This window comes from Pezoporus wallicus, unplaced genomic scaffold (assembly GCF_028554395.1).
Source record: "Pezoporus wallicus isolate ANWC-B61680 ecotype Strahan unplaced genomic scaffold, APGP_CSIRO_Pwel_v1 contig_2997, whole genome shotgun sequence".
In the NCBI taxonomy this organism is placed as follows: Eukaryota; Metazoa; Chordata; class Aves; order Psittaciformes; family Psittacidae; genus Pezoporus; species Pezoporus wallicus.
The window spans coordinates 1,922,593-1,937,727 of NW_026637066.1; the positions used below are offsets into that span (position 1 = coordinate 1,922,593).

General features: G+C 36.1%; 1 protein-coding gene across 1 annotated transcript in view; it reads left to right on the forward strand.

Annotated features, from left to right (window-relative positions):
• HCN1 (hyperpolarization activated cyclic nucleotide gated potassium channel 1) overlaps nt 1–15,135 on the forward strand; it is a 188,395-nt gene that overhangs the window by 87,166 nt on the left and 86,094 nt on the right. The window contains exon 3 of the mRNA XM_057403079.1: nt 14,721–14,882. Within this exon, the coding sequence (XP_057259062.1) occupies nt 14,721–14,882 (162 nt within the window). The remainder of the gene's footprint in view (nt 1–14,720; nt 14,883–15,135) is intronic.

A 15,135-nucleotide genomic window follows, 5' to 3' on the forward strand; every position in this document is an offset into this window, starting at 1 on the left:
ATTGAAGTCAATGCCAAACCCCTACAGACTTCCTGGGAGCAGCGGTTTCCCTCGGATACTGAAGGTGTATATATCCTACAAAGGAGCTCTTTCTTCAGTAAAGAGCTTTTTGAAAGTGAAGAAGAAATGGAGTAGATGGAAAAGAACTGTGTATTGAGTGTGGCATTGATTTATGCTGCTTTTATACGCAGGCACAGTCCATTTGGTAGTGAAACACTGTTGAGGAGAGTGTGGCAAAGGTAGAAGAGTTTTGATCGCATAAGAGCTCTCAGGCATGTATCAAAAGCCCAGTGTTACTTCTGCATACATCTCTGTCATATGTCATCTGTATATGTTCATGTATGCATATATATACAGATGATATCACAAGTGTGTTAGTTTCCAGCATCAGAAAACAAATTGTGTTCTGTTTTCGCGTTTTGAAAATTGTGTGAAGAGATCTAACAGAACACTAAATGGAATAATATTCTGTTGTAGCTGACAGTGAGATACTGAGAGAGCAGATAATTGTTTTATAATTGTGCTTCTTCAGAAGCAAAGAATCAATAATCGCTGAAGTGCAAAGAGAAGACAAATCAATTGAGAGGAAAACTAAAGAGTTTGAAAGGAAGATGCTGAAGAGAAGAGACCTGACTGTGATTTAAACAGGGCTTAGTCTGTGATTACAAAACCTCTTCCATCTTTTGAAAAATGTATTTTGTAAGTTGCTTTGTTTTAACTTTCAGAGCTAGCATCCACTTTACTGTTATCAATTATGTAGGCTTTTTTATATAAATAATATTCATCACTGTTTTTTTCTCATGTAAAGACACTCAGTGCTCTCACTCCATAATCTTAGGGGCATAAAAGGGTTGAGACTTTTATGTCAGAAATTGTATGTTGGAAGTCAGATTGTAGCTGGTCAAACATCGAAGAATTCCCTAGAATGATCATTATTATGGTTGGTTCTTTTCTCCTTCTTGTATTTAGCAGTAAAAATTATGACATTTTGATGTCTAGAAAACATATGAGTGATGCAGGAATTAGTATTATTTGTTCCGAGCATCATACAGGAATTAAAATTGCATTTGGCAGGTTGTTGTATGAAAAATGGCAGTTGCTTATTGCTGCTTCTGGGGCAGGGAATATTAGAGCAAGTTCCAGGCAGATGGACTACCCAAGTGACAGGGTTATTTGGTCAGGTGATTTCAACATTGTACTTCAGAGAATACTGCCTGATAGAGAATTGAGTAAGTGCTACTCCACATAGAATCATAGAATCATAGAATCATAGAATAGCTAGGGCTGGAAAGGACCTTAAGATCATCTAGTTCCAACCCCCCTGCCATGGGCAGGAAGGGTCAGCAGTTTTTCAGAAAACTCCCTGCAGCCTATTTTCACTTGTTTTCATTGCTTATGGCCTGTCTCTGCAGGGCAAGGTCTGGGTAGCCAAATAGTTCCCAGAGGTCTGTAAAAGCATGGCTTTTCCTTCCTTCTCTCATGTCCTTTTTCCCTTCCTTGAGTGATGCCACACACACACACACACCCCACAGGCACACAACAGTTATGCAGCTGGAAGAGCACTTGGATATAAACCAGTAGCTGGCTTGTGGGATGGGGTTGCTTGGTTGCCCCTAGACACCCCATTAGAAATCGGAAGGACTAATAAATAAGAGGGTCTGCTGCCATCCCCAAATAAATGCTTTGAGACACCCTGAGTCTCTGTCTAAAGGGTTCAGTTTTGCCGATCATAGCATGAGTGAGGGCAGACAGAAAAACAAATGACAAACCCCAAATATCCTGGTGTTATTATCATAACAGATGACCTCAGAAGAAGCAGAAGGGGAAAGGGCAACCTGCAGCCCTGATGCCGCTCACCTGTGTTGCTCAAGAATGTGCTTCAGCAGAATGTGCTTCCATCCTTCTTGACCACGTGTGAGATGCCATTCCTCAGTACTCGTCATGGCACTACCTGAACAGTGCAGTCTTGCTGAGCCCATTTCCACACGCATACTGAAATATAAATTTCCAGGATTTAGCTTTCTAGAAATAAAGGATTTCTGTAATTTAGGACTAGCTTAGTAAGAGTAGGATGATTGAAATATTGTTGCAGACTTGCAGACTCCTCCAGTATTATTGTAGGCCTTACAGTATTGCTTTTTCTCTACATCCCAGATCCTGGAGTTGTGTGATTTTATTAACATCTCTGATTTATTACGGTTTTCTTTTTTCACAGCTATTTTCAGCTTCCCACCAATTTCGGAAGGAAGTTTGATAGGCATGCAAATATGAACAACCCAAAGCATATTTTTAAATTAATTTCAAGTTTTATATGTTCACCTAAATCATAATTAGAATGGCTTGTAGTTGGCAATGCTGCCACAATGTGAGAGTTGAAATAGTAACCTCTCAATGGCAGCCATTGGGTACAATTAAACTAAAAAAAAAGATGGATAGAGTTACTTACTCTAAATTAAGAACCTTTTCTGTGTATTTTTTGGATGTAATGGTGAAGTTCTCTGTCAGAGTGTATGAAAAAAAATGAAAAACAAAAGAGGATATGGCACAGGGACAGGGTATAGAAAAAATAGAATGTTTGAAATGGATGGACTGAAAATGTACTGCAGGGATGCCCTGGGGTACAAGAATATGAGAAAGCGCAGAAACCAGAGGAAAATTATGGTCTGCTTACTGGAAGTAAATCGTTTTCCTCCAGATGTTTAGTAACAGAAGAGCCTGCCTTCAAAAATACGAGTCAAAATCTCAACACCAATTTGCATTTGCTTATAATCCACAAAGAGAAAATAAAGCTACTCCTTTCTTAAACAAAAAAAAAACAGCAACAAAACAAAAAAAAACCCAAAACATGTTACGGCTTTAGCAATCTTTCTTTTGTTTTGAATGTGAGCTGTATATGGAAAGCAGAAAAGGAAAATATTGGGAGGTTAGACCTGTACAAAACAACAGCTAGACAGGCTGGAAGAGAAAGAAAGCAGTAGATTGCAGCCTGTCTTGTAGAGGAATGCACTCAAAAAGCAACAAGGAAAATCTCCATCTTTTAACAGCAGTGTAAAGGGAATGGAAGATAAAAGTAGTAAATATCCCAGAGGATATTTAAATGTCCCAAAATTTTTCTTCTGTTCAAGGAAGAATTAAAAATAGCAGAGGTACATGGGATGATTCAAAGATGAACAGCATGTTTCTTTCAAGTTCCTAGCCTCATGTTTTGCTTCACTATGCCTTCTTTTCAGTGGCTGCCAGTCATCTGGCTGTCATATATGGGTTATGTTGTTGTTCAATAGTCAGTTTGATTCCAGCAAGGACTGTGATGTCAGCTTTAGTGTCAGCAAACAAAGTAGAAACAGAAGACTGGTAAAAGGCCATTTGGTGGCAAGCATGTAATAAACCAGCCCAGAAGCTAGGAAGTGAATGTGGTCTATTCATAAGAAAATGGGAAATGAGAGATATTTTTTGCTTCGCATTGCTGACAAACAGGAGAATTGCTTGGTGTTGTGCAGTATTGCAACACAGTCTTGAACCATAGCTGGTGATGTCAAGGAAATGGTAATCCTAGCAGCAGCTTACACTGACTACCGTGCTTGAATTGGCGGTGTGCTGCTAGGGTCCGGAGGTGGAATAAAACAGTAAAAGTGATGTGCCCTTGAGAACTGATAAAATTCTGTCACTTTTGCTTTTGTAAATAATAAGCTGTAAGAAAGCAACCTAAATTACTGAGCCTTCAAGAAATGCTGTCTAAGAGTAGGATATTTCCCAACAAAGTTTCCTGCTGGCTACTAAACCTGTAAGGCCCTTTGTAGAACACAGGATGGATTAGCTCTGTGAAGCAACATGCGGTTTATTTGTTTTACATGTATTTGCATCAATAGGAAAAGGCTGCAGCCAGTTCCACAGAAAAACTCCCATGGTAAATCAGGGCAAGATGGCAAAGACACAGAAGATTGTTCCTGTTACCAAGTGCAGAATGGACTGAAATACTTCTCCGAAGGAGATCTGGCAATAGAATCTAGCTAGCAGAAATGCTGATATGTTAGATCAAAATACATGAGAGGACAAAGGTTTTCCCGGGACAAGTGGGGAGGCATATTGTCTACCACAACATGAATGACTGATTGAGAGCATACGCAGAAATAGCAGTTACTGTACAAAAGATGTTTATTTGTTTAGTGTTCAACAACAGATCACTCAAGACTCAGTAGTCTCATAAAAACTGACTGCAATGATAAAATGTTAAGATTAAACTTGTGAAGATCGACCATAGATGACGACCTGAGGTGACTCCAGTGTCAGCAGGAGCTGAAGTAAAGAGTCAGACCCTGCCTTTGCAAAGTGCAACCTAGTGGGTATTCTGTATTGCAGCAAAGTTTAAGTGACTTATAGCAAAGGGCAATTTGAACATAAGACATGTATTCTGTCAGATCAGCTAGAAAGTAGTAGAAAGCCACTGCTAAGACAGCCAAGAAACTAAAGTCAGGGAGACAAGTACAGATCTGTATCTGGAAAGGCTTGTCTGTCACATCACACCCTCAGCAGGAATAAACCTGATGTGGTGCTTGCTAGGCTAGGGGCAGCCTTTCCAGTATAGATGATGTGCTGTGTACCACAGAGGCTGGTTCAATGAGCAGCTTGCTGTGCAAATGGGCTGGGACAAGGAGCATGCACGTTGGAGCACCTCTGTGCTCAGTGGTTGAGCGGTGTGACAGGATCAGGGTGTGGGAGAACATGAGGCGAAAGGAAGGAGTCAAGTTGGGCTGGGGCTCAGCGCACATCCTGTGTTTCTCTTGCTGGTGTGACAGAGAAAGTGCAAGAATGATACAAAAAGAACGCAAGGAAGGGGGTGGAGGTGTAGGAGTGTTAGAGTAAAAAGTAACTACATGGTATGGTTATTTTTTAGTGGAGCTTTCTGACTGTGACCAGACTCACCACATCTTTGTGAAGTTCACGATTTGCTGTTGATGAGACTTAGTAAAAAATTATTTCAGTTGCAGTACTCATATTTTAATGTATGTTTCAAATTCATGTTGTGTCATTTCTGAAGTAATCTGTCTCATTCTGGTATGATCTACAGCTAGGCATAGTGTTTAACAAGATACTACTTAAAAAAATAATAAATGTTAATAATCTGTTATTGCAGAGATGATATAATAGTAAGTACTGTGAGAGGCACCATAGTTTTACACATTAAACTTGCTGAGCTCTATCAGAGCTCTATCAGTTTTCTTTTTCAAAACACTGTAACATGGTAAGATACCAATATTAAAATATAATTAATTAATTAGTTAATTAATTAGCTCAAGAAATAAGGGAAAAAAATCAGTCCAGGCACTGTGTCTTCTCATCAGCTTTTCTTCCTTACAACTGATAGCATTAAAACACAGTGTATTGAATTCTGAAAAATTTTCCCCATGAGAAAAAAGTGTTATTTTAAATAATGACTCAGAAATAGGCAAAAATCAACCCAAGTGTGATGCGAAAGTATTTTTTTCTTCTTACTGTAGTTCCCCTTTTCTAATGTTACCTGTATGCCTTTTTTTCCCCCATTTCTTTTAATAATCTCTCACTTTTTCATGGAGTATCCTTAGAGATCTGTAGGGACTTTTGAGCATTCAAAACTGAGTTATGTGCATGGGTTTGTGAGAATTGCAAGCATTCACTCACTTTTCATAATAAAGTTAGCTGTTGTTGAATGGTTGAACACAGTTACAAACCTAGAGTAATTCAGCATATGAAATTTCTCAAGGTACTTTTACATATTAAACCAAGTAAACATACTATTTTACAAGAGAGAGTATTTTATGCAGATGTCCAAAGTAATTTCTGGTAATATTTTTCTGACTACATGACTTGTTTACCAGGCAACTGAATTCTTAATTTCTGCAGGCAATTTTGTAGATGCATCACTTCTTAAAATGCCAAAATAGGTCCTCTATTTGATTTTAACTGACAGTAAGATTGTAACTGTAGACTGCATTTGCACTTCTCAGAAAAAAGGTTTTCGATAATGCAATTTAATGAACCATATAATTTCAAAAATAATTTGTCAATATTGTGAAACATTGACTTAGACGTCAAATCGTTGATATGTAATTAGCAAAATAATTTATTCAAATGCATACTTTTAGATGTTATTTCTTTAATTTTCATGTGTGATGATGTATAATTGATTTTAGAATATTTGCTATTTCCAAGATTTTTCAAAAGAATAAATGGATTTTATGTGGTTTGTGTTTTAAGCATCCAGTATCTGATGAAGGGATCTGACTTTTGCACAGTATTTGCATTTATCATCTGCCTTGACTTGTACTGACAGTCTTGTTTTTTAATAAGATTGGCCTATGAACTCTTCTTTCAATTTACTATAAAAAAGCAAAATTTAAATTCTAATACACTATGGAAATTTATATATTTTATTCACAGTTTATGTTTAATCTTAACAATCCAAATATATAAACATTAAAATGTAACAATTGCGCATTATAAAACAATATTTTGTTTTTTTTTTAAATGAAGGTATCACATGCTATTAAAAGAAAGCATTGTGAATCAGTTTAGTCTCAACTTCTACTCCATAGGAAATTTAACATAATGACTTTTGTTTTCAATTCGTTTCTGATTATTTCTGTGTTTGAAAGATTAACCTCAACAGCTTCAGTAGGACACCAACTTAAATTACTCAGGAGATGTACTCCTCATTATTTCAGTTGTTTGCTATTAAATCATGATACTGATGTATTATAATTAGGATAATTAGCTTGAATCTCAGTATGCAACAGTGTGACTCTAGGGCTAGACATCATGTAAAAAGAACGGGTGACTCAGTAACTTTAAGTTATTAGGAACCATCTCCTTAAATCTCAAACTGATTCTTTTGGTGGTTTAGGATTATGTAACAGAAAACTTTTTTTCCTGTTATTCACATAATTTAATTTGCTTCCCAAGCCTTGTTCTTACTGAGAGACATGTTTGCAGCCTGCCATGGCATACAGATTTAATGAAAATAAAATACACGAAGAGAATTGTTTTACAGAAACAACAGTTTCAGATACAGTTTTGTGGACATGCAAACTTTCAAGTTTCTATGTGCACCCAGTCTCCTGGTGCTTCACTTACTATAGGAATTAGGATTAAATTATAGGATTTAATTTTCACAATATTCACAGAGTTGGGAAGTTAAATGCATTAAATGCATAAATGCATAAATGAAAGAGGTCAGTTACATGTGGCCCGTTTGTACACTGTTGATTGTACAAATGTATTGTTCTGGGATGTGCAATTACTTTCTACATATTTATAAATGCTATCTGCAGTGCATCTGCTTTTTGTTTATTCATTTTCATTGACTTTCACTGCTGGATCCAGGAATCTGTGAGTCAGGATCATGCCCTGCCAGTTTTGATGGGAGGTGTAGCCAGGGCACTGCCCTGTTCCATTCCTTTAAAGATGTGGCTCAGAGGAAAAGACCTGTCGGTAGAGTGTGATTATCTCAAAATTTATGCTTTAAAAATAGAAATCAAAGGGCTTGGGGTTTGTGAAACTTGAATGATCAATAATGTCACAAAACAATTTCATCAGACATGGTGCTTTTTGTGAAAACTTTGGTACTTTCTAAGGTTATCATAGAGTTGTCTCAACATTTTTTACACATTTTATGGTAGATTTATAAATATATGGCTTGTATTTATTGCTTGTTTCATCTTTATTAAGGATGAAAAATGCTTGTAAATATAATAAAACTGGTGAATTTAGGCTTCAGAAGCTGATGTTAATTCCTGAAACTGCAATCAGGTATCTGACTTTATGCCCTTATATTTGAAACTTTGTAGGCATTGACATTTTTTAGGATTCATATTGTTCACTCTGCTGCCCTTTTCAGCGCTATGGGAGTCTCTGCCTTGGCCTTTCTGTGGGCAGATGAGTGATGGTGAATAACTTCTTTTTTCTTGTTCCCCCAGAGTACATCTGCATATTAATATGAGCAACAGTTCTTCTCACTCAGCTAGTAACAACAATCATAAATAATATTTTGGACCATTTAGGCTGGCTGTGTCTTCAAGCTGCCTCCTTTGTAAGATATAAGTAATTATAAACAATAATAAATGAAATGTTCCCTTTAGATCAGCTCCACTCCCAGATGTCTCCAGCTTGAATTCAGTGGTGATGTTGCTTGAGATACTTGGCCCATTAAGGACTCTGAAGTGAAAGCCAGGCAGTGCTGATGCTTGAAATAATGCTGAAATGAAAATGGAGCTGTACTTAGCTCATGTACAGTCAAGTATTTTTTTGTCATATGGCACTATGACTTAAGAAGAAGAGCTTCAGGTAAATTTTGTCACAAAAGCGGGCTGTTAGTATTGCTTGTTTGTTTGCTGTGAACTGTTTTTTGTTTGGATTTACTCTGCTTCTATTAATGAAGATGAAAGCTTAGCCTAGTGAGGTAGTTTCTATTATCACTATAAGTGATGAATGAAACTTCTCCCTCTGTAAAGTCACAGTGAAAATTAGCACTGTAATTTTAATTCAGGATCCTGAGGATTGTCACTGTTGACTTGTTTTCTTTATCACAGAACTATAAAGTGACTGCTTCTCTCTGTTTAGATGGGAAGACAGGTCACACACATTAATCACAACAGGATAATAGAAACACACATTTTGGCAGTGAAGTCATGTCCTCTGTGTGAGAAATAATATATTAGTATGGCATTGGCCAATTTGCAGTGGAAAATATATATTGCAGAACTTAGATATAGTTAATAAATTTTACTTCCTGGTTGTGTGTGACCTTTCCAAGGCTCGCATAATTCATCATTCAGCAAAGTACCTTTATAATGCTTTCAGGTTTAACCTGGATGCAGCGTGCTGTCACATTTATATGTTGTGCTATTCTTTTTGCTCCATAGAAGTTGGTTTCCATTTGTGCATGACTTGAATTGGAATAAATAGAACTTCTGTTATAAAACCTAATGTCAAATTGACTCCATCTACAAAATAACAATTTTTAAAGGTCACATAAAATTGGCCATTCTCAGCTCTTTTTTTCTGGATAAGTTTGATTAAAAATAGTTTCTTCTGTTTATTAAATTACTGCTTTTTCCCTTCAGCGCCAGCTCAGGCAGGAGCAGATATTTGTGTTTGTCATCAGCTTAAGGTCCCAAATACAAGCAGATGAAATAGTGCCATATACCTTTCCTGACTACTGAATTGTCAATGGTGAATTATTTGTCATAAAATTAAGCATACACATGAGGAGTCAGTTGAGCGTAAAGTGTTACCCTGAGGGTATAGCCATGCATTTCTGTCAGTGGACGTTTACACCTACTTGAGCAAATGTATGTCCAGTATAGAGTGTAGTAAACTACAGTTCCCAAAGAAATTGACTTTGGTAGCAGTTGGATCAGACCCATAGTATCCCAAGTCATATTTGCAAAGAATGTCTTTTGAAATCCATTTGTAGAATATTAAATGACTAAACAAAATTGCCTTCCATTATTTAAAGCAGATTGAGAGAGTCTGCTCAAAAAGTAGATTGAGAGGTGATGCTCAAAAAGAGGCATTATGCTTTCTTCCTCTTTTTATATTTTTTTCTTTTCATGTGGAGAATTATTACAACCACTATTTTACAAGTGAACATTTAGCTCATGTAGGAAAATTTTTATCCTATGGTTTATAATCTCTGTCTGGTTGCTGCTCAGAGCGATAAACCTAGTAATTCTGGACTCACCCAGAGACTGAACCAAACACCCCATGTCATTTTTATAACTGTTATTTTTCCCTGCAGTCTAGCCTGAAGGTCCTGTCTTGCCCTTGGTACAGCTTTCAGTAGGCTTTCCAAAGCCTCCATGCATGTGTGCAGCTCTTTCTGTCTCCCCACTGTGGGTATTTAATATTCTAGACTCCACACAGCTCACTTAATATGACTGTCATTTCATATTGCTTGAGGCATGATGCAAATCCTAATTTGAAGATTAAACCCAAGATAGCTTTGTGCTACACCTTTAGCACTTCCGAGGGGTGGAAGAGATGTCTGGATGAAATCAGTGATATGAGATTTCAATAAATTTTCTAAAAGACCAAAGACTTACTTTTTCTTTCTTTCCTTTTTTGTTTTTAATCAGAGATTAATTCTTATTTAAGTATTTTTTTTTAATGTAAACTGAACATAAAAAGCAAACTGAACTAAAAATCATAGTTAAACACATACTACATTCCAGTTATCAGAAGGCAGAAGAGGTAACCTATGCACTCCATGACAGCAGTTGAGCACTTTTTTTTGTTCATTCACTCAAACTATATGTGCACTGTTAATATTCCCTGAAATGCTATTAAGCAACTGGAACGCTAAAACTGGAACAGGTTTTCTGTCTCAGGTTCAGAAGTCAGGATTTAGCAGGACAAATTTAAAGTATACACTCCCTTATAAACATGAGGAAGGAGTAGTCTGCTTCCTGCTTACATGTGGGAATAGAAAGAGTCATTAATAAAGTGTGAGTAAAAACTGAGGTAAAGCATGTGAACTCAGACTTCTTCAGCAATTTCTTATTCTCTGTGAGCAATATTTTGCTAAAATAGTAGAAACCATTAATCTGTAGTTATATATCGGCCACCACCAAAGGTATTGTCAAATCTGAGGCAAAAATTTAATGCTGCCAGGGTACTGAGAAAATGTAATGAAAATAACACAGAAAGAAATTCAGTGGTCTTAGAAATGAGTTCATAAACTACATTTCTTATTAAACTAGAATTTGAAGTATATGGAAGCTATGAATAAAGACAATATTATAGCCAAACAAGAAGAAGAAGAAGAAGAAAAAGAAGAACGTAGCATGTGTAATTGAAACTGAGTAGGAAACAAAAAGGAGCCATATCTATTAAATTGTTCCCATGATGTGAAATAAAAATATAGAAAGAGTTGGTTTTCAAGGGAATTTTACTTTTTTCTCAGTTGCACTAATCTTATGCCACTCTAGTAATTTTTTCTTGTTGTTGTTTTCTAAAATGTGCACTTCATTCTGGTTCAGCTGTATATTGAGGTATGAAATTAGGAGCCTAAATAAAATGGCCAGATTTTCAAAAGTGTTTTACAAAAATTCCTGCTTATTTGCGTGACATCTGTGGTTGGTAAGTGTTAAATGATAATCAGAATGTTTATGTTTAACTACCTGAGATTTAGGAGCCTGACTTCCGTTGTGAGCAAGTGTTTTAATCATTTGTGTTTTGAATATTATTTTAATAAATGCATCCATTCATACAGGGAGATCTGAACACACATTTCTCCTGCAAAATCAAGGTAAATCTATTTGTGGCTATTCCGTATTTCTTCCTGTCCCACTGGAGGACTGTCTGATGGGCAAGCCAACATCTGCTGATATGAGTGTCAATAGCTTTCTGTCCTTCAGTTCCTCTCTTGACAAACTACACTTCACATGTATCTTAGGAGTTTTGATAATGTTTGGTTCATTAATACAGAAACTGTACTTTGTCAGTACAAAATGAAAATGGTATAAAAATATGACTTCTCTTACTGCTCTTTTTCAATGTATCACAATCAGTTCCAGAATGTAAGAACATAAAATATTAAACATGCAATATACGACTTTAGTCCACAAGATAGTTGAGCTATTACTTTTAAAAAAACACCACCCCTCCCCCCCCCGAATATAAATATGTCAATACCGTGCCACAAACAAGTATTATTTTTCATTTAAATATATGCTTTGTGTATTTAAATGGGTGGGATTTTTTCCCAACCAAGCACACATTTCCATAATAAGTTCCTTTTAAGAGAAAAAAACACAGCTTTTATTTGCTGGGGAGAGAAGATGCTTAAAAGTTATTTTTTCAGGATTTACTTCAGATTCTGCCTATGACGTTATTTTCTTTAATCTGGAGTCATCACAGTTCTTAGAATAGCCTACACAAATACTAGATTATATAAACAAAATATGAGCGATAAAAGTATGGTATGGTTGAAAAGATGAGACAGTGTTGTCATGTTAAGCAAACCAGATAATATCCAGAATATCATTTTCACATGTTATTTTTCTTGCAGTACATGGGCACACTACTGATGAAGAGGCTCTGAAGAAAACTATGATTACACAGTTGTACCACTGTGACAGTATAGAATAGTCCTTGCAGAACCCAAACCCAACAGCAGGCCTCTTTGGTCTAGCAAGGCTCTTTAGTTTGAACTCACTGCTTCAGCTGTTTGATTTGAATTTTAGTCAACTTTTGTAGTATGTTTTCTGTGTCCTGATTCTACTACAGCATTTGGGGAAACCTCACTGAGCCATCATACAGTCTCATGAGCGATTGATACATCTGTAAAAGCTAGGCAAGATCTTAGATATGCTGAAATAAATACCTTGGCAAATCTATCTACCCACTTTTTCCTTTTTAAATTTTTTTTTTTTCTGTGCACATTACCCAATTAGATAATTCTAAAATTTGAAATTAAAATGTACCGCAGAAAATGCTCTAACTCCTGGAAATTCTGTATCAAGATACAAGTTTTGCAGACCATCAGTGTAATCTGAATTGATGCCCAAAAATGGGATCCATCCAAGTGAAAGAGCCATAGAATTAACATTTTTATACAGCTATAATCACAGTATACATGCACAATCTGTCATGGTGCCTAAGCCCATACTTGCAGAGGCAGGATAAAGGTGGAGGAGTCTTGGGTATATGCAAGTGCCGCATATACTCTGGGGGGTTTTGGAGAAACAGATCTTCCCGTGTTTGTCACATGTACCTAGGATCATGTATAAGTTCTAAATATAGAAATGAAGATGTTTGTGGTCAGTTTGGCTCCGATTGTCCTATTTGTGACCCATTTTTAAAAAAACCTCCCAATATCCAATGCAGTAAAATATTCAGAAAGTCTATTCTCTTACTGTAAAGCTTAATGGGAAGCTTGAAGCAGTAGGGAAACAGTGTGGCTGAGAACTTTAGTTTTGTCCAGCCATAGTAGAAAAATGTGATAACTTGATTTTCCAGAGCAATAGAAAGTGCCTGGGGAAGTTGTGATCTCTATGTAAAATATGTGTTGTTTCTGTCTGATATTCTGCACTTATTTAGACAAATATTCGCTCTTTCTCTGACAAAATTTACGAAACTTTTCATGTGATCAGGATTTCCTGTGCACTTTCTGGTTGTAGTATAATAAGCATGTGGATTTTGTGTAACCCGAGTGAATGTTAGTGTTCCAAAACAACAGTAATCCTTCCAGTTCTTTAATATAAAATTATTTTGGTTCACACATCTACTCTCTTAGTTCATATCATGCCACTGAAACTGCAGCTACTGAAACACCTGTAATGTCAATACATTTTTTAACAAGACAAATGTGTAATGGTAACACTTTTCTGTTTATTTCCATTTACAGTATTTCCTAAATATCAGTTTTATCTCCTCAATTTTGACAGGAGCTAGATGGTATTTGGGTAAGGCTTGACATTTTGAGTAATGTTACAAGCATCTGTTTCCATTGTCTATCAAACTGGGATTGGAATATTTTTTCCTAAAATGGCCTAAATTGGAAAAAAGTTTTGCCCATGAAGTTAATGTCTGAGGTATATTTCTACTATGCAGGTTTTGCATTTTGGGACTCAAAACATACACCATCATTTTCAAATGAGGGCAAAGTCCCACTAAAAGAAAATTATGTCGAATGACACTGTAACATGTTATCAATATTTGCACTTGCACTTATTTACAGTATGGGTACTTCATCTCTGCTTTTAGTTTAGATATGTATAAGTTAGGATACAAACATTCCCTCTTTCATATGTGAATTGTCTTATTTACCAATGCATAATGTCATATGCTAATATGCCTATATATCTCTGCCAATCTGATGTTTTCAGCACTAGAGCCTGTGATTCCTGTGTGTGTGTGTACAATTAAATCATAATTTCTATTTAAAATCCCATGAAATACTAACTGGACATTGTTCATCTTCTGCATGGAACTCCTGCATAGTGATAATTATGTGTGTTAAAATGCAACATATTTATCTGGAGTTGACTGAATTATGTAATGGGTGAAGAATATGCCTGTATTTGTAGTTTGGAAGTTCTTTAATACAGAGTAGTTCTAAATAAAGATTTTTTTTCTCCATACCATTTGGCAACTGATTGCTGCTAATTATGCTAATTCTGTCCAAAAAAATTACCCAAGAAAAACCTGAAAATATGTGATTTGCTGTAAGACCCACTTCAGATGCAAATTATTTTGTCTTAGAATGGAGAAATATTGAAATAAAAATTATTCTAGTAGCTCGATGTAAACTTAGCTACTGCTGATGTAGTAGCAGCAGGATGCTCAGTATTTCATGAAAGCTGATGATGATTAAGAGCAATGAATTAACCTTTTTGTCATTTTGCTAGGTGAACTGGTATGTGCAAATTGGATTAATAGTATAGAAATGGAAGTGAGACTTGCTTCAATTGAAAGGAGTTGTGGGCTTTAAGAAAACACTTTAGTTGATGACTCGTTATCCAAATTACGCCATTTTTGGCACCTTACAAAAAACTGATGGGCAGCCAAGTGTCAGGTATGTCAACACAGATCTCTGCCCAAATGAATATGCCCAAATTAATGGTCCTTGATGAGAAATCTCAGCTTTTTTAGTAGTTCAGGATGCCTTTAACCTTCCCAATAAGAATGAAATTATTTTCATTTTGATTTACATCATCTATATCACCTGTAATTTTTGCCCACAGATTTTCCACATGACGTACGATCTGGCCAGTGCCGTGGTAAGAATCTTTAATCTGATTGGAATGATGCTGCTTCTGTGCCATTGGGATGGTTGTCTGCAGTTTTTAGTACCTTTACTCCAGGATTTCCCACCAGATTGCTGGGTGTCCCTAAACGGTATGGTTGTAAGTATTGTTCATTTTTCATTGTGCTTTCTAAATATTATTTTCCTAAGCAGTTAGCATCAGACTTAAGTGTAAAAATACTTGCCTAGTAATACACTGCCCTGCAATTTATTCAAGGTTACTTTTACTTTTTGTTGGTGGGCCCTCAGCACCAATAAAATTATATTGACTTATTATCAGTAAATGAGCCAGAAAATACTTTTAGTTTTAAGATCCTTTTAATTTATTAACCCTTATTCCCTAAAAAAAAACA